At 53.8% G+C, this 19,042-nt stretch overlaps 1 protein-coding gene across 2 annotated transcripts; it reads right to left on the bottom strand.

Moving 5' to 3' along the window:
• Window positions 1–2,444: 2,444 nt before the first annotated feature.
• On the bottom strand, window positions 2,445–17,881 carry Selenon (selenoprotein N). Of its 2 annotated transcripts, XM_057784709.1 has the most exons (13): window positions 17,591–17,881; window positions 17,060–17,177; window positions 14,053–14,186; window positions 11,645–11,854; window positions 11,338–11,462; window positions 10,739–10,876; window positions 9,131–9,212; window positions 8,794–8,982; window positions 8,391–8,496; window positions 7,084–7,196; window positions 6,895–6,996; window positions 5,516–5,714; window positions 2,445–5,070 (listed from the first exon to the last, which is right to left on the bottom strand). In XM_057784709.1, the coding sequence occupies exons 1-12, from the start codon at window positions 17,771–17,773 to the stop codon at window positions 5,547–5,549; spliced, it is 1,668 nt and encodes a 555-aa protein (XP_057640692.1). In that variant the 5' UTR covers window positions 17,774–17,881; the 3' UTR covers window positions 2,445–5,070; window positions 5,516–5,546. The 2 variants fall into 2 exon arrangements, with proteins under 2 accessions (XP_057640692.1, XP_057640691.1); XM_057784708.1 differs by having other exon boundaries at window positions 2,446–5,714.
• Window positions 17,882–19,042: the final 1,161 nt, after the last annotated feature.

Genomic DNA, 19,042 nt, shown 5'->3' with positions numbered 1-19,042 from the left:
CGTTTGCAGCTGCGCAGCATGCCGCATGCTCTGGAGAGGCGGGATTAACAAGGGGCCGGAGCGGACGCAGTCTCTTGAGTGGACAGCAACCCGGGAAGCCCCGCCCCTCTGCAGGCCCCGCCCCCGTGTGCGGGTTGTTCCGAGGGCTCGGAGCCTGATCTTTATCCGCGGGGTTTGCTTTCTTGTTGCTCCCCCACATTTAGTCTCAACTTCTGGACAGCGGTAGTCTGCCTGTGTAGCAGCTCAACACTTAAAATAAGTTGGTGGCGCACCTACTCCTGCTGCAAGTCTCCGAATCCTCGTCTTGGCATTTCTGGCATTCCTGTCTAGTCTGGGCTTTTCGTTCCGTTCTGTAGTTGCCTGACACAGGCTCCCAGCAAAAATGGCTTTCTCCCTTGACGCATGCCCTCCAGGACTTCGGAGCAGCTTTCTTCTGTTTAAAAGCTCGGCATCTCACACATATGCATACACATACACACGCGTGCAGCATGATTCAGTTTGTGGGTTAGATGGGTGGATTGATGACACCAGAGACTCTTCCAAGCTCGCAAGCTCATTCCTCTGGTCTCCATGGCATCCAGTTAACGGGACACATTGCAGTTTCTGCCGTTGGTACAAGGCTTTGCCTGACTCACCAGTTGCATTCCTTTGGTCCCAAAGCCTGTCATCCCATCTGCCAGGGACAAATTGTTGGCTTCGTGGGCAGACAGTCCGATGCAGTCACAATGGGCACTACGCCCAGACCTGCCTGACTGCGCCTGTGCATGGTTTCTCTATTGTTGTCCTCTTGAAATTAGTTATGGGTTGCTGAAGAAAGGGTACTCTCCGAGTAACGTGTCCTTAGGTGACTGCGTTATTGAGTATACTCACACACACTACGTAACGCAGTGTGCGACACCTAAGGGAACTGGTGTAGCCCTATTGCTCCAGGCGGCAAACCTGCTCAGTTGCGGTGCCGAATCCCAGGGCAGCTGCAGCACAACTGTAAACATCGAAACACAGATGGGGCCCAGCAAAATCCCAGCAAAATCCTTCAAAGACCTCAAAAGAACGGTACTCAACTTCATTTGGAAAAGCAAAAATCCCAGGATAGCCAAAACAATCCTGGGCAATAAAAGAACTTCTGGAGGCATTACAATCCCTGACTTCAAACTCTACTACAGAGCTACAGTACTAAACACAGCCTGGTACTGGCATAAAAACAGACAGGAGGACCAACGGAACCCAATAGAAGACCCGGATATCAATCCACACATCTTCGAACACCTGATCTTTGATAAAGAAGCAAACAATATCAAATGGAAAAAAGAAAGCATATTTAACAAGTGGTGCTGGCATAACTGGATATCAACATGTAGAAAAATGAAAATAGACCCATATCTATCACCATGCACAAAACTCAAGTCCAAATGGATCAAAGACCTCAACAAAAAGCCAGCTACACTGAACCTTTATAGAAGAGAAAGAGGGAAGCCACACTTGAACACATTGGCACAGGGAACCACTTCCTAAATAGAACCCCAGCAGCACAGACACTGAAACAATTAATAAATGGGACCTCCTGAAACTGAAAAGCTTCTGTAAAGCAAAGGACACAGTCAACAAGACAAAACGACAGCCTACAGAATGGGAAAAGATCTTCACTAAACCCACATCAGACAGAGGTCTGATCTCCAAAATATACAAAGAACTCAAAAAATTGGACACCAAAAGATCACATAATCCAATAAAAAAATGGAGTATAGACCTAAACAGAGAACTCTCAACAGAGGAATCTGAAATGGCTGAAAGATACTTAAGGAAATGTTCAACATCCTTAGTCATCAGAGAAATGCAAATCAAAACAACTCTGAGATTCTATCTTACACCTGAAAGAATGGCCAAAATCAAAAACACTGATGACAACTTATGCTGGAGAGGTTGTTGGGAAAAGGGAACACTCCTGCATTGCTGGTGGGAGTGCAAGCTGGTACAACTCCTTTGGATGTCAGTGTGGTGATTTCTCAGAAAATTAGGAAACAACCTTTCTCAAGACCCATTAATACCACTTTTGGGTATATATCCAAAGGATGCTCAATTGTGCCACAAGGACATGTGCTCAACCATGTTCATAGCAGCTTTGTTTGTCATAGCCAGAACCTGGAAACAACCTAAATGCCCCTCGATCAAAGAATGAATTAGAAAAATGTGGTACGTTTACACAATGGAGTACTGCACAGCAGAAAAAAATAACAATAGCTTGAACTAGAAAACATTTTGAATGAGGTAACCCAGACACAGAAAGACAATTATCACATGTACTCACTCATAGGTGGTTTTTAAACATAAAGCAAAGAACTGCAAAACCACAATCCCAGATAATTTAGACAAAAATACGGACACAAAAAGAGACTTACATAGATATAATTTACATGGGAAGTAAAAAGTAGAAAAAGACAAGATCTCCTGAGTAAATTGGGAGCATGGGGACCTTGGGGGAAGATTGAAGGGGGGAGGGGTGAAGCAGGGAGAGGAGCAGAGAAAAATGTAGAGCTCAATAAATATCAATAAAAAAATAAAAAAGAAACACAGATGGGGCACCACTCAAGTCCCAGATAACAGGAATTTCTCAGTTCCTGTGATTGTAAGATATCACTGTCACACAGCCTTTCAGTGACAGAGCCACCATTGCGTAGCACCTAACTAAATGCTTCTGGCGTTTTTCTTGCACTTCATTTTGCACTGGTCCCCAGAAGGTATGTCAGTGGCTATTTTCCAACCCTAATCTGGAAACTGACTTCGCTTCGCCGCGTTAGTCAGTGACAGAAGCACAAAAGGCGGCTTTGGCTCTGCAGTGTGGTTTGCCCTAGAGCCCTCCTCTGTGGATGGCTAGGTGTTGACACTCTCTGGTTCTGCGTCTTTTTCTTGCCCTCTTCTGACTCAACCCTTCTTACAGGTCTTCCCCTCCTAACACCCTTCCCACCATGTATGTGCACTATGGTGCCTATGTGGATGTCAAAAGACAACTGGGAATTGATTCTACCACGTGGGATTCAGGGACTGAACTCAGGTTGTCTTGGTAGCAAGCACCTTTACCCACTGAGCTATCCCACCACCCCTACTGGCACACTTCCTCCCATAATTACCTAATGCTTCTAGACAATGGGTTTAACCTCAGGCCCACTCTCTACACAAAGTTCCAGATTCTTTGGTATATTTTATCATTCTATCTATTACAGACTTACCTTAGGCAAGTCACTCAAGACCTCCTGACAGACAGAACTCCAAAGACAGACCAGCTCAAATGTGCCCATCCTTGCCTGTCTCCCGACAGAGGCAGCAGTCAGACGGCACAAGGTTGAAACCAAACATCCTGCTCAAAGGAAAAGCACCAAGATCCCTTCAACTCTCCAATTTTATTACAGGACATGCTAGGGATGGGGCAAGAGAGAGACACGCAAGAGAGGTGACACGCAGGCAGCTGGGGATGTGCAGTGGTATCAGCTGAAGACCCAGAAAGCCCTAGCAGTCAGTGTGGAATCCACTCTGGCCCCTTCTGAGGCTGGGTGGCACACGTGCACCATGCCCACAAGATGGCAGAGGCACTGTGAAGCACTCAGGTGCCCTCCTTCTCTGTAGGGTTCATGGAAGAACCCCCCCCCCCCCGAGAACCTGGCAGAGCTATTGGCACCTGCTCTGTTCAGTCCTATTACGAATCATGATTTTTTTCTTTGAGACAGGGTTTCTCTGTGTAGCTTTGGAGCCTGTCCTGGAACTCACTCTGTAGACCAGGCTGGCCTCAAACTCACAGAGAACTGCCTACCTCTGCCTCCTGAGTGCTGGGATTAAAGGCATGCGCCACCTCCACCTGCAGGAGTCATGATTTTAGAGGAGTTCCTTCCCACCATGGGGGGAAGTGAGTAGGGGTATCAAACAAAGCACCCCCAAACCAACACACAGCCGCTGGAGTCACGTGGATTTAAATCACAACTCCAGAGCTCTGAGTGACCCTGAGAAGCCACTTGGCTTCCCCAAGATGCGAACACGTTGGTCTGAAAATGGGGGTAATTTTCTAATTCACTGTTCTGTTGTGAGAACTAAATGAGAAAGCGGGGGTGGTTGCTGCAGGGCATCCCAGAGACTCTGAGGTGGGCGCCGTGGGTGACTCCAGCAGCAGACAGGGGGGCTGGGCTCAGGGAACGGCTACCAGCCTTCCTCCTCTGCCAAGCTGAAGGCTGAGCCCCTGGTGGAGCAGGGGAAAGAACTGGGAACACATGGAACCGGGTGAAGTCAAGAAGGCCTTAATGACATTAAGATCAAGTGTGCAGCGCAGGACAGAGCTGGGGAAAGGCTGACCCTCGGAAGGACTACTTATAAAAAAGGTAGAAGAGAAGGAAGACGGGCGTATTCCCACCCCCACGTGCAACTGCGAGGACATCAGGCTGGACCCATCTGGGATTTCAGACCCAGCCATCATGCGGCTGCTGCTGGGGGAAGCCACTGCCCCCTTTCTTTCTCCTCAGCATTCAGATTTTTTAAAAAATATAAACTGTGAGAAAATTCATATATAAAACGAGAACATTCATATAAAAACACTTTTCTGTGTGTATAAAAAAGACTGGCCATGGTCAGTGGTTCAGGGTGTGGACCGAGTCTAAGAGTAGCCGAGGGGAACTGGTGATCACCCAGTGGCAAACGAGTCTGTCCGTAGGACCCTGAGGACCTAGACAGTGCTGGCTGTGGTGAAGGCTGTGGTCTTTGGCTGGGCTACACTTCTACAGAGTAAGGGTCTACAGGTGGGAGGTGTCATGGGAACACTGACTCCAATGGTCCTGTCATGAACCCCTGCTAGGTGCAGGCAGTAGGACCCCACGCCCCAGAACCCATCACTGACATACAACCTACTTCACAGTGAACGTCAACTCCCCAAACAGGACTGGGCTCGGGCCATCGGGTCCATGAAGCGCTCTGAAGGGGGGCAGTGTGACAATATGGTCTCCGCTTCTGTAGAAGGGCCCTGCACATAGGCTTCCACAGCCGTCTCCGGCTGACGGCGACTCCAAGCTGGGGGCACTGGGCACAGAAAGCTGCCTGGGGGATGCCAAGAGAGAAGGCGCCAAACAGGCATGGGACTGGCAGCCTGGCACCCAGGGCCAAGCTCTTGAATTCCTTCGACTTGAGAGGGGAGCCAAGAAAGAAGGGGCAGTCTGTCTTCCCAGCACCAAGGCCCTGACCTACATCGCTGTATGGAAGAGTCACGGAGATCACCCCAGACTCTGTTTTGGGGGACTTGAAGCTTTGGGAGCCCGATGAGAATGGAAGAACTGGTAGTGGTAGCAGGCCTTTGGCTCATTTACACACTCAGCCAGGCCCTTTGCCTAACCACCTTCATTCAGGCTAAGTGAAAGGAGCAGCCTTGGTTGGCCTTTGACCTCGCTAGGCAACCTGGGAGTGACGCGGAGGCCATTGCCAGTGTGAAATGGATGGAGGGCATTGTGGCTCCAGGGTGTGTGGAATCTGTCCACCAGGTTCTCACCAGGTCCAGTTTCTCTAGGACTCTAGGCTCCCTAGGGCTGGAGCAGGGGCAGGCCACGCCGGAGTCCCTCCCTCAGGAACTGCATGTAGGTGGCTGTGGATGGGTCCTCAAAGGTCGAGAAGCTGAAGACGTTGTTTTCCATGTCTTCCGGCTTCATGGAGGTGATGTCCAGGAAGTAGTTGGCATTGATGTGGTGGACCTGGGGGAAGGGCTGGGTGAGGAGGACTGGAGAGGCCGAGGCCACATCTGCCCAGGCCATCACAGCCTCTGCCAGCTTCATGCTGGGGTGAGATCAGACAGGCTAGCACACTGAGGGTGATCACACTGGCTAGAGCTGCCCAGGCCAGGCTGCTCCCCTTTTCTTCAGCTCCCATGTAGCCCTTTACTGAGGGAGTGCCCCCCTACCATACCCACTAAGCAGAAAACCCACCTTCCAATACCACCTTTCCTCTACTATGCCTCAGAAATGGCCTCTCTTCTGTCCTCATGACCCCGAACACCTATCCAAGTGCTCAGGGTGCCCCATGCTCAGGGTGCCCCGTGCTCAGTGTGCCTCCCTAGATTCTCTCTGCCTCAACCACCGTGTCTATGCCTTTTTGAGGAGCTTGGTGGGGTGGGTGTGCAGTGAATGAGCAGATGGGTGAGCCACGAGGAAACGAAGCAATGGAGGTGTGAGATGCATGCCAGTCGAGTCTCCCAAAATCCTGTCTCCTTGTCTTCAGGACCTCAGGGTAGGCTCCATGGGGTAGGAGCCAGTAATACACGAGCCTCCCAACTGTCCCTCTGGGCCTTTCCTCCCTGGCTCCCCAACACGGCCAGGGGCTTCTCACCTGAGCCTGGACCAGCAGAAGCCTCAAGCACACTGTCCTTCCCCTTCATCCAGACAGCTCCTGCTCCTGACTGCCCTCCCTAGAGGCTGGCCAGCTCACCACCCTCCCATAGCCCTGTCTTCCCACTCTGGCCGCACTGAGACGTAACACGGCAGCTGGTCAGAGCTGGAGCCTTGCTCTACTACTCTGAAAATGGACAAGTTTTTCAACGCTGCCGTGACTTGACGCCAGGCCCTCTAAGCAGCCCCTCGGGAGAGGGGGACCTGGAATGTCGGCTCAGGCCAGGTCTTCTTCTATTCCTCTCTGCCCTCCCTCCCTGGCTCCCAGGGAGCCTTCCCTTGGGCCATGTTTTGTCCAGCGAGGTTCCCTTGAGGACATCTTGACTCTATTACTATATTAAATGCCTGTGTACGTGCCCACCCCAGGATCTCCTGCTCAGGATCCTTATGCCACTGATGGAGATGACAGCCTCAGACCAGCTGAGACGAGCTCAGGAAGAGACCACCCCCCATGCTCGCTGTCCCCTGCTCCCTGTCCCCTGGGACCCACCACAGTTCCGTTGGGCAGGCAGATCATCATCTCCACAGGGAAGCTGTACTTCTCCAGGTGCAAGCCTGCCAGCTGCCTGTGGAGTGCGTTCTCCTGCTGGACCTGTGAGGAACAATGTTATTTCCTGGTACCTGGGCCTCATGCTGTCTTGGGGACGCCACAGGCTGCTCCCCCTGACCCCTTGCTCACCTGCAGGTCTTCCAGTTCCTTTACCAGGGACCAGGTACTGATGAAGCTCTCGTTGAGGAGCGTAAGGATGGGCGGGCTTTCCAGGACAGTCTCCCGGAGAGTCCGCCCCGAACCTGTTCGGGGCAAGGCCAAGGGTGAGCAGCTCTAATTTTTACAGCAATGATCTCAGTCTGGGTAAGTCCTGCGGGCTGCAGAATGTCTCTGCACCCAGACGAAATAACAGGTTAGAAGAGTGGATACTATCCAGGAGTGGCGGCACACACCTGCAGCCTACCACACAGGAGGCTGAGGCAGGAGGATTGCTATGAATTGAGGCCAGCCTGTGCTACATGAGGAGTGAGTTATAGGCTAGTTTGGGCTACTGTTTCAAGAAATAATAAAAAGCCAACAGCAGACCCCCAAGGAGTAGATGCTGAATGAAGGGACAGTGGGATTAACACGAACAGACTGGCATCCCGGGTTGAGGCTGGGGTGGCGGGGACCTTCTTAGCAGCTACAGCCTCTCAATCCACTTAGTTCTGTCTCTAGAGCCTTTACATAGACACTTTCTACCCCAAACCCTCTTCCCTCCTGTCAGGTGACAAACCTCATCTCTGAGTTTAAAAGTCACTTTCTCCAGGAAACCTTCTGACCACCACTCCCCCCTCCCCGCCAGCTTCGCTTCTGTTAATCCACTTTGAATCCACTGTTGGACACCCAGAGAACTTTCCAGAAGGTCTTTGGTGAATATTCTGGATAAGAAACCCAAGCCCTGGGCTGGAGAGATGGCTCAGTGGTTAAGAGCACTGGCTACTCATCCAGAGGTCCTGAGTTCAATTCCCAGCAACCACAAAGAGGCTCACAACCATCTGTAATGAGATCTGGTGCCCTCTTCTGGCCTGCAGGGATATATGCAGACAGAACACTGTATACACAATAAATAAATAAAATCTTAAAAAAAGAAAGAAAAGAAACCCAGGCCCAGCTTCTGGCACTGTTTTTTCTCTCACTTGGAGACTTTACAGAGTATAAGATACATCAACACCCCAATGACGAAAACGGGCTCAGAGGGGAAGTTGCTTGGTCAAGGCCACCAAACTAAAATGGCTGAATATGAACACGTCCGTCTGGCCTTTTCTTCTATACTTGGCGTCATGTTCTAGGCTCAGCCCAAGCACAGCAAACCTCCCCTGGGAGTCAATTCCTAGGTGGCCCAGGTCCTTATGGCTTCAAGTTCTGTTTGTCCCAGAGCCTCTTGTGCCCCATACACAGGGTATGAAGGTCCCCCCCCCCACTTTCTCTTAGAGCTGACCAGGGTGTTACCTCACCTCAGCAGGACTGGTCGTCCAGGGCTCCCCACAGCAAGATGGAATGCACAAGTTTGTTCTCAGCCTTGGCCCTGTCAAAGGCCTCCGTGAATGGCAGGTAGTTGACCTGCGGTCAAACCAAGAGAGAAACTGAGTGGCTAGGGTCCTGTTTGGGGTTGTGCTTGTGAAGTATGTATTTATTCACGTGGGGGGGGTACATGGAGAGTGTGTGTGTGTGCGCGCATGTGTGTGCATGTGTGTGTGCAGGGGCATGGCTGAGTTTAGAGAAACAGAGAGGAATCCCAGGAATCCCACGCCCAAGCTGGCTCTGAGCCCCCAGTTCCAGCACAGTGCCCATAACCAGACTACAGCTCCCAGCCTTGGCTGCACAGAGCCTTACCCTGGCCTTTACGCCCAGTCTCACCTTCTTGAAAGGGTACATGGCCACCTCTAGGCGCCGGGCAGCTTCCTCCCAGCTCAGCTCCTGGTGCCACTTGATTTCCTCGAACACGAACTGGAGGGGTTCTCCCGAGGGCAGGTGGCTGTCAACCATCTTGCCATCCTCATCCAGGATCACAGAGGGCACCGAGGGGCCCGTGGCCTCCAGCTCCATCTGGGCCAGAAGTCAGTGGTGAGGGGTGTCTCAGAGAGGGGCCCTGAGAAACCTTCAGGGATGGTCTACTCTGCAGAGGCGGGGAGACGGGGCTCAGGGCAAAGCCTTGCAGCTGGACACATCTGGGTAGGGGCACCTGAGTGTTCACCTGGGGTATGTAGCCGATGTCCACCTCCATGTTGCTGGTCTCACTGGCCCCATACAGCCATTCCATGTCAACATTCAGGGACCTGAGGATGGCCAGGGTAAAACAACATCACCACCAAAGCCCGTTAGTCACACATCAGGTGCCATCTAATTTTATTGAGACAGGGTTTCTCTGTGTAACTTTGGAGCCTGTCCTGGAACTCGCTCTGTAGACCAGGCTGACCTCAAACTCACAGAGATCACCCGCCTCTGCTTCCTGAGTGCTGGGATTAAAAGTGTGTGCCACCACCGTGCGGCTGGTGCCATCTAATGTAATGCAAGCAGCTGTCCTATTAACATTTGGAGACACTGAGACTCCAGAGCTGTCACTGGGATTTTGACAGCAGAGCCTGAGCCAGGCCTCGACAGTTCAAAGGACTCTCATCACACGACCCATCTGCGGCAGAGAGGTGGCCAGTGTCTCGCTGCAGGACCCAGGATGAGGCCGCAGGAGAACCCTGTTGGTGCAGAGGCCCCTGGAAGAACCTCCCAGGCTGGCTCTTGCCTGCAGAAGACAGAAGTTTGGTTTGGTCAGTGCAATCTGAAGATCAGCCACACGGGGGAGCCCCAGGACTGCCAAGCAATAGTCTCTGTGGCAGTGACTGGATACCATCAGGGCTGTCCCTGTGGCCAGGTTCTTAGACATAGGCCCAGAAGCAATAGGATCTGCCTGGTCATCTACCTCCTGTCTTAATCAGTCCAGAACCTCAAAACAGGCACACTGAGGCCAGCCTCCGCCCCACTTGGCAAAACTCATAAGGGCAGGTGTACAACCATGTCTCTGTCCTGTCTCTTTCTCTCTCAGTGGGTTCAGGCTCTCCCAACCATGGTTACCCCTGCCCCATGGTTGAAACAGGGCAGGAGTCAGTCTTATACCTGGAAGGTGAGGAAATGGGCCCAGAGAGGGCCAGGGCCTTGCTCACAGCCACATAGCCCATTGCTACCAAAACCAAGTTTTGAATCAGGGCCTCAGAGCTCCCAGCTCAGGTCCCAACCTGGCACAGGTCCTCATGAGCCTGTTAATAGTCCACCCGCTATCAGGGAAGACTCTCTGGAAGCCACCCCCACCCTCCACACACCCTCTCAGTCCCCTGATTATGGAGCTGATCCGAACAGGCAAATAGCTGGCATAGGGCTAAACTAGATGTCACCTCTCTGGGAAGCCTTCCTAGACTCCCATGGGCCCTGTGCAGCTGCTGGCATTCCCCTCAGTGGCATACGTAGGCTAGCTTAGGGCTGTCTTAGGAGAGTACCAGCTCTGGGGAGGGCCTGTTGGTGGCTATGGGGCAGCAGTGAAGGCTCGAGGTGTCTTGTTGGGCTCTCTTCCCACAGAGGTGGAGGGAATGCCTGGAGATGTCTGAGTAGACAGGAAGACCACTTCGCTACCTCATGCTGCCTCCTCTTAGTCAGCAACCAGGTCCCCTAAGCGGTGGTACTGGGGGGCAGGGGAAAGGACTGAGACTCAAGGGTCCCTGGGCCCCCTGATGTCTGGGCTAAGGGGACAGGGTAACAGGAGCAGTGGTAGAATGTAGTAGCTGGGCGCTGAGGCTGTGCTGGGGGCAGTTCCTACCTGTGATTGGGCACGAACAGCCGGAAGTCACGGATGTGTGTCGCATCTTTGGACAGGATGATATGGCCGGTGAACTGGCCCGGCGAGAACCAGAAGGGGAAATCAGGAGGCTCACTGAGCTGGAACTCGGCATGGATCCTGTGGAAATGGGTTTACTAAGCCTGGACCCCTCCCCAATCTCCCCCGGAACCTAGGGGAGCCTTGCCCAGACTCCTGTGGGGTCGGGATAGGGAGACAGCAGGAGACACTTCAAATGGAGCTGTTCTTGAAGACGCATTCTCTGTGCTGCCTTCCCTGGAAGCCTTGCCCCACCTCCCCCTCCTCCTTATCCAAGGTGTGCGCATGCATGCATGTGTATGTGTCCCTCTGTGTGGATGATACCATCCCGGTTACCACCCAGGTCTAGTTCAGGACTAGGCAAGTTCCAGACACCTCTCACCAAACTTGTGTGCCCTCTGAGAAAGTCATTACTCCCCTGACCCACCGAGGAGGAAACAGGTTCAGAGACCCTGAATCCACAAAGGAGGGAGGCAGTAAAGTTTGGGGGAGGTCAATGGATAGGTCTTCCCCTACCCTCCCCCAAGCTTTGTGACACTCACCGGAACATCACCGTGTAGTAGGAGTCGCTGATGGCAGTTAGGCAGGCCACGGTGCCCTGAGGGGCAAAGCGGGTCTTCACGAAGGGGCGTGGGTGAAACATGCTCAACAGCCGGTGGATGATGACCTGGGGGCGGCAGTGAGACCCTGGCTGGCTTGTCGAACCCTCGGGCCTGGGTCTGTAAGCTCATGCCCAGAGGGCAGGACACTGAAGGAGTGGGATACCTGGTACTTGGGTCCAGGTTCAGAGAGGAAGGGCCACCCTTGAGCTGGGCCGGTGGGGCCTGCCTCTCCTGGTACTACTCTTACCTCCTTGTCCTTGGGCGGCGGTGGATAGAAGCGGTTGTTGGACAAATAGCCTGTGAAGACACTCAGCTCGCCAGGGATAATCCACCAGGGCTGGCCCAGCTCCTGACCCGGAGGCGGAAGGAAGGGCCGGAAGTGGCGGGCAGCAAACACTGCGGTCGGTGAGGCTGCAGTCGTCCAGTTGCGGAGGCCAGACAGAGCGAGGCGGGAGACCTGGGACAGGGAGAGCAGCGTTCTGGGATGCCCTATGTCCCTCAAGCCCAGTCAGACTACAGCTGGGGCAGCAGAAGGAGCATGGGGAAGGTCACACCTCAGCCACGGCCACAATCTTAGCACTGTCTTGACAGAGAGTGGCTCGTCTCACACATACCCAGTGGTTTTCCAGGTCCAGCCACACCAGGACAGCTTACTCAGGCTGGGCCACTGAGTAGCTGGAGGGGCCACCTGGCCTTGACCAATGTGGCTGAGCTCTGGCTTCACAAAGGTCCGACCCCAATCCCCTGCATAAACCTTCAACCAGTCCCGGGTGCTAGGCCCTGTCCCAGGCAGTCTTGCTTTGCTCCAAACCACATCTGACAAGAGTTTGGGTTTGCTGTTGAGTCTGATGATGGAGGGAAGTGAAAAAGCCAGAAAACTCCAGAGTTAAGAGCAGAACCCTGGGAAAGCAGGAGGGTCCCCCCCAAAATGCCCTGCCTCAAGTCACCTGCCCATCATGTTCGGACCCTGAGCAAGGTCTTTCCTCACCGGTTTCCTTCCCTTGAAGAGTGTGTGTGGGCAGAAGCAGTTAGCCAGCAGTCAGTGGGCTATCTACACATGGCCCAGAGTTCAGAGGCAGGACCCTGGAGGTATGTGGCCCCTTGTCTACGGTCTTATGGGTATAGGCAAGTGTTGGGCCCTTGTGGCACCATTACCAGGGCAGGAGGACCACCATACCTCCCCAAAGAGGAGATCTGGACCACTGGGAAATTGCCAATCCTTGCTGGGCAGCAGGCCCCTCCCTCCCTCTCTACCTCCAGTGTTAAGAGCCAGGCTTGGAATCTAACAGGCCGGTTCTCAAAGGAGGGCCAGGTTGAGTTGCCTGCCCAACCCTGCAGGGCACTGACAGAGGAAGGGTCCTGCGCTGTGGCAGAGCTGGGCACTGCCCTATGTCCCTGAGTATTGAGGTCCCCCCCGCCTGGTTCTTATCCCTCCACCATTCCCAGTATTCCCTGGGAGCTATCGGCTGAGCAGCGCCATCACTGCCAACCCCTCCTCCACTCCTGGTCTCCCATGCAAAGCTGAATCCATGTTTCCACCTACAGAACTCCCCCTGACGTGCCTCGGCCACCTCAGCGTGCTGTGTCCGGCGAGGTGATATTCTCCCTCTTCTTACAGCCCCCATTTGGGCAAAGAGCACAGCGAGCACTGGTCCCCAGCCAGGAGTTTCCGTCACCTGCTCTGCTCCTCACTTCCCATCAGCAGCCACACCGTACCCTTTCCTCTTCTGTACCCTCCAGGCTGCACCCCCATCCATCCCCCTGCCTCTACCAACTCCCCCACCCCAGCCTGATTTCACAACCAACCCACTGAAGCGTTTTTGCTTCTGCAGAACAAAGGCTAAAGGTCAAACAGAGACCCTCAGCAATCTAGCTTCTTCTCTTGCTGCCCCACTAGCCAGCATGCCTCTCGCTGGCCCTGGGCCAGCCGCACCTGCCCTCTGGCCTGCCTGCCACCTTTTGCCACAGGCTCTTGCTCATGCAGAAGTGGGGCTTTGCTGAGCAGGTATGGGCTGGGCACAGAGGGATGGTTGCTTGCTTTGCTCCTGGCAGAGGGAGCAGCCGACGGGGAGGTGGGAAGCAACCCCTCCTGCCTCGTGATTAAGGAAACCCAGAGGATCTGGTAGGAGACAGGTGTCAGCCAGCAGGGGTGGGGACGGGCATGGCCCTGCAATAGGCTCACTGTGTCCTCAAGGCCTGGAGCTGGGAAGGAGCTGGTGCCTATCTCTTCCCTTCTCTCCCCCAGGGGCTCGTCCTTGCCACAGTCCCCGCCAGATACTGCACTGTGCATCCAGGTCACCATTGACAGAGAACCTGCCACAGGCCAGGAGTTGGAACAGACAGAAAGTGCCCATCATCAGGGCTCCGTGACTCTAACTCTTTGCTCCAGCCCACCCATTTGTCCCTGGGGACAGCCTCTGTTAGATGTCACCCTTGCCAGGAAGCTCTTCCAGACTTCCCTGTGTAAAGAGGGGCTCCTGCAGCTTCCTCTGGCTCTCCCACCAGACCAAACTGGGAAGCAAGCTCAGTTTCTTGGATGCTGTGGGCACCCTGAGGGACACTGGCAAGGGTGAGGAAGAGGACACAGGCCTGTCCTCAGGAGCAAGGCACACGGGCAGTTTTGACATTCGTGGTCCCTCCCTTGCCCCGACTTACCCCTAGGAAGCCATCTTTGCTCTTCGTCATGGTCTCTGTGAGCAGAGGCTGGAATCGGGCTTCTATGGTGAGAGTCTCCTCGCTGGGATCATGGTGCAGCTCCTCCTCCTCATAGCTGGCCACAGGAACTGACCCTATGGGACAGAGGTGACTGGAGAGATCTTGCCCAGGGCTCCAGGCCTCACTTCTCCCAGGATGCCTGTGATGAGGGAGCTAGGCTTGGGACAGGGCTAAGAACTAACAGTCACCGAAGTGACAAACACCATGCAGGGATCCTACTTCCAGCATAGCCCGGGAGCAGATGATATCATTAGCAATTCCATTTCACAGGCACGTGGAGATGACTTCACTTCGGAGGGAGTCAGGACTCAAAGCCAGGCCCGTGTTACTCTGAATTCATGATTAGTTATGACCCTCTTTTGGATCTTAGGGGACTGTGAGGGACTCATTCAAGGGAATCTTAGCAAAAGAAAAGCAAGCCATATCAGGCTATAGGCTATGACGTATGAGTCATTGGATGAGAACCCGTGGGTGGAGACTTGACCTGTCTCTCCCTGCTCTTCTGGCTGGTTTGGCCTCTCTGTATGAGGAGCAGCTCTCCCATAAGGAGATGCAAAGCTCCTCATATTCCCCATGTGGATGGAGCCACAATGCAGGGTTTAGGGGAGGAAGCAGCTTCCAAAGCAATGACAGAATGGTTGTCTATGACAGAATGAAGCTTGCTAGCGCTATCCTCCAGGCTCCCGAGGATGGATGTAGGCACAGAGACCACGCCTGGCACTTAGTGGCGGCACCGGTGACTAGCCAGGCTGAATGGGGCACAGCCTAAGTACTTCGCAACCACGGTCATCAGAAGTACCCAGACTCCCTCTTCACACTGCAGCTGCTCAGGGCCCACCTCTGCCTACCAAGTGAACCCTCCAGGGGTTACTCAAGAAACTGCCCAGTCCACAGCAACCCTGGTCAGAAGATGGCTTTTGGGCTGGCGAGATGGCCACATAAGCCTGACCTGAGCTCTATCCCTGCAACATGTGCTGTACAACAGAAACTAGAAACTAGAGAGGCTCGGCCTCAGCGGGGCGGTGGTGGCGCACACCTTTATTCCCAGCACTCTGGAGGCAGAGGCAGGTGGAGCGCTGGGAGTTCAAGGCTAGCCTGGTCTACAGAGTGAGTTCTAGGATAGCCAGGGCTATACAGGGAAACTCAGTCTCTAAAAACAAACAAACAAAAACCAAAAAAAGGAAAAAAGAGGCTCTGCCTCAATCAGGTGGAGGGAAGAGAACTGACATCCAAAACTTGTACTCTGGCTTCCAGGTGTGTATTGTGGCACACACGTGTGATTGTGCATATACACACTAATAATACAATTTTTATATGATCGTTGATATTTCTTGATCTGCAAGTCAATGCAGGAAAAACCTTTTATTCACTTTTTTTTATTTTTATTTAAGACAAGGTCTTAGGTTGACCTGGAACTTGCTATGTAGATCAGGCTGGCCTTAAATTTGTGTGTTCCCTCTCTGCCTCCTGAATGAAGGGGTTTTGGGTGTGTACCATCACTTCAGGCCAGCAGAAATTTAGAACAGCATTCAGGAGAATCCAGAGTTCAAGACTAGCTTGGGCAATTTCGTGAGATTGTATTTCAAAATTAAAAGATGGGGCTGGAGAGATGACTTTCTGTTTAGGAACATTGGCTGCTCTTCCAGAAGACCTGGGTTCAATTCCAGTACCCACATGGTGGCTCACAACTGTTAACTCCAGCTCCTGGGGATCTGATGCCCTCTTCTGGCCTTTGAGGGTACTTCACTCTAATGGTGCACATACATGCAGACATACATGCAAACAAATTTTTTTTTTTATATTTTTATTTTCACCTGACTGTCCTACTCTAGCAGTGACCATCCTTCATACCCATTCCCAAAAGCTGGCCCATGATGGCACTATGGTACCCAAGCCTGAGAATAATTGGTTTCTTCATCCCCTGACTCTCGCCCACTGACAGGCTTCCACAACCAGCTGGTGCCCAAGAGGGTGCCTAAGATCGTAGGTTTGAGAATAGAAGAGGGAACTGGGGACATTGAGGCAGGAGGCCTGCAAGCCAGAGGCCTGCCTGGGCTATACATAACTTGGTTCAGTGGTAAAATATAAACAGAGTTGTGTATTCAATATCCACTGTCTCCAAAAGCTGGAGGAAGGAGGGTGAGTGATGTTGTGAGCTGGGGAGATGGCTCACTAGAGCACTTGTCTCACAAGCAAAGTCAGGCAGAGTCATGCACGCCTGCAATCCCGCTATGAGAGGGGAGGTGGAAACAAGAGGACCCCTGGCCACTTGCTGGCCACCAGCCTAGCATAAGTGGAGGAGTCCGGAGCTAATGAGAGAGTCTGCCTCAAACAAAAGGTGAGGCTGCCCCCACACACCCACACTCACAAGCGCATTGACCCCCAGCCTGGGTGGGAGGGGACAAGCGCTTTATATTTGAGATCCAGGTTATTCTGCTCTTATTTTACGAAAATTAACAGTTGCACCTGGGCAGCCCTGGCTAGCAGGCGCTGGGAATCACACGGCACCTGGGAGTCAAGAGCGCAGCGGACACAGCTGTGGTTCCTGTCTGTGACTATCTGCACGTTGGCCATTGCTCACAGCCCCTCTGAATCTTCAACCCCGGGAGCCAGGGCAGGGCCCCACAATCAGACGGCCAGGTCTAACCTGGTTCTCTGCCTTCTAGCCCGGCAAGCGGGTGTCTCCATCTTCTGAAGTACAGCTAGCAGGACAGTGTCCACACTCCCCAGGCCTGTGACAGGGGTAAAGGCTGAACCTCCACAGCGCGCTTCAAGCCAATGATGTGGCGGGGAAGTGGTGGAGGAATGCCAGCTTACCATTCACAATCATGACCGAAATGGGCTTGGGTGCCAAAGCAGCCCGTGCACCCAAAGTAGTGTGTGTGTGTGTGGGGGGGGGGGGACCCGACCTGATATGCGTCCCGTGAGTGCCCAGCATCTCTGGTACCTGTCAGTTTCTCTGCAATAGGTTTGAACTCCTCTGGGCTGATGCACATATCCTGGTCCGTGTCCAGCGAGGAAAAGAGAAAGAGGCCATCTGTCCCCAGAACCTTCAGTGCCGATTCCTGTTTGGGAAGAAAGGGCTGAGATGACAGGCCCCAATCTCCCCATCCCAGTCCCCAGCAGGCAGCTGCTTCCTGCTACAGTGAACTCCGGCCATCCTCTTCCAGAGTCCCCTCCGTATTTGCCAGCCCATTTGTCCAAATACCAGCTCAGCAGCCCCAGAGTTCCTTGTCCCCTTTCCAGTCGCTGCTGGCTGGCCCCTGCCTCACATTCACGCCTTCATCCATTGTCTACTCTGGGTGCCCTCGCTTCCCTTCCAAAGGCCCGGTCCTACTTTACCCTGTCCCGGCCACTGTCCCCTCCAGCGTTCCCAGTCCCCCTTCCCGGGTCCGGGGCAGAGCTTCACTCTGAGCCTCAGTCTGCAGCCACTGTCCCAGGCAGCCCCGTGCACCGTCCCCCTCCGGTCCCCACCGACCTGCCGCGCGGCCGCCTGGGCGTCGGCTAGTAGCGCACAGGCCCGGGCAGCGGCGGCGGCGGCCACAGCGGCCACCAGGGCTCCGAGCAGCGCCAGGGTGCGGGCACGGCTTCGGGGAGGCGCGGGCTGCGTGGCGGGGTCTGGGCTGTGCGAGCGGCGCGCCGCGGGGCGGGCCCGGCCCATGGCGGCGGCTCCGGCTCCCGGGCTCCCGGCGGCTGCGGGGACCGGGGAACGCGCGGCGAGGACGGCGCGGGGCGGAGCCGGGAGGGAGGGCGTCAGCTGGGCCCACTCTGCCTGCCGGGCTCTGCCCAGGGGAAGAGGGAGGCCCCGAGGGAGGGCGCGGCGCCGTTTCAGCCGGCCCACGGGCCCTACGTCCTTACCTCACCTCTCATTAAAAAAAAAAAAAAAAAAAAAAAAAAGGAAGAAAAAACAAAAAAGCAAAAACAATTAAATTATTTTAGATATCCTTTCTACTCTGTAGCTCAGCCTAGCCTGGAAGTTGCTGCGCTGTCCAAGCTGGCCTTAAGCTTGCAATGGTCCTCCTGTCTCTGTCTCCCTCACCCCTGCACAAACACGGGATCGTCTTTCCCTTCCTTTCTCCCTTCCATCTAGGTTTCCGTTACCTTTGCAAAACGTGGATGCCATTTTTGAAGACTGCTGTTGAAATCATGATAAAATACTCGTTGGGGCTCAAGAGGACTCACAGGGACTGGGGAGATGGCACAAGCTTAAGGTTGTGAGTTCGGATCCCCGGCACCCATGTGAAAAAGCCAGATGTGCCCGCACACTTCTACCTGTAACAAAGGAAGGCAGAGACGGGAAGATCCCTGGGACTTGCTGGCCAGTCAGCCTAGCGAAACAGGCGGGCTCCCGCTTCAATGAAAGACCCTGTCTCAAAAAATATGGTGGAGTGATAGAGGAAGACTTGTGACATCGACCTCTGGCCTATGTGTGCACACGCGTGTGCAACACACACACTCACAGAACCAGGTTTCCATGATCCACTCTAATACCAGAACATAATATAGCTGAACAGGTTTTAGCCATACATAAAAACGAGGCTGAAGCTCAGTAGTCTCCAGTGATGATCTTGTTCTCTGCAGCGTCTTCGGGCATAAATGGCCAATGATGAAGCCCGCACCTCCCCTTCCCGGTCCAGCTGAAGGGCCCTTCTTTAGATTGCTCTTTATCACCTACAGGTGATGAGCCAGGACCTTCACAGCTCAGGGTCAAGGTTTCCTCCCGTGTGCGGAGGGTCTCGGAGGCACTTCTGGGCTTCGTGGAGAGAGGGAGACAAAGGCTGCTGGGACTGCAAGCTCGGCAGGTGGTGTAGTGTCGGTAGTTACCAACTGGATCTGGCTGACACGGGAGAACACTGGGCATGCTCAGGGCAGGGCTTTAGAAAAGAAGGGATCCAATTGAAGGAAAAGGTTCCCTATTGGTCCAGCCCCT

This window comes from Chionomys nivalis, chromosome 11 (assembly GCF_950005125.1).
Source record: "Chionomys nivalis chromosome 11, mChiNiv1.1, whole genome shotgun sequence".
In the NCBI taxonomy this organism is placed as follows: domain Eukaryota; kingdom Metazoa; phylum Chordata; class Mammalia; order Rodentia; family Cricetidae; genus Chionomys; species Chionomys nivalis.
This window is presented reverse-complemented; position numbering and strand designations above follow the sequence as displayed.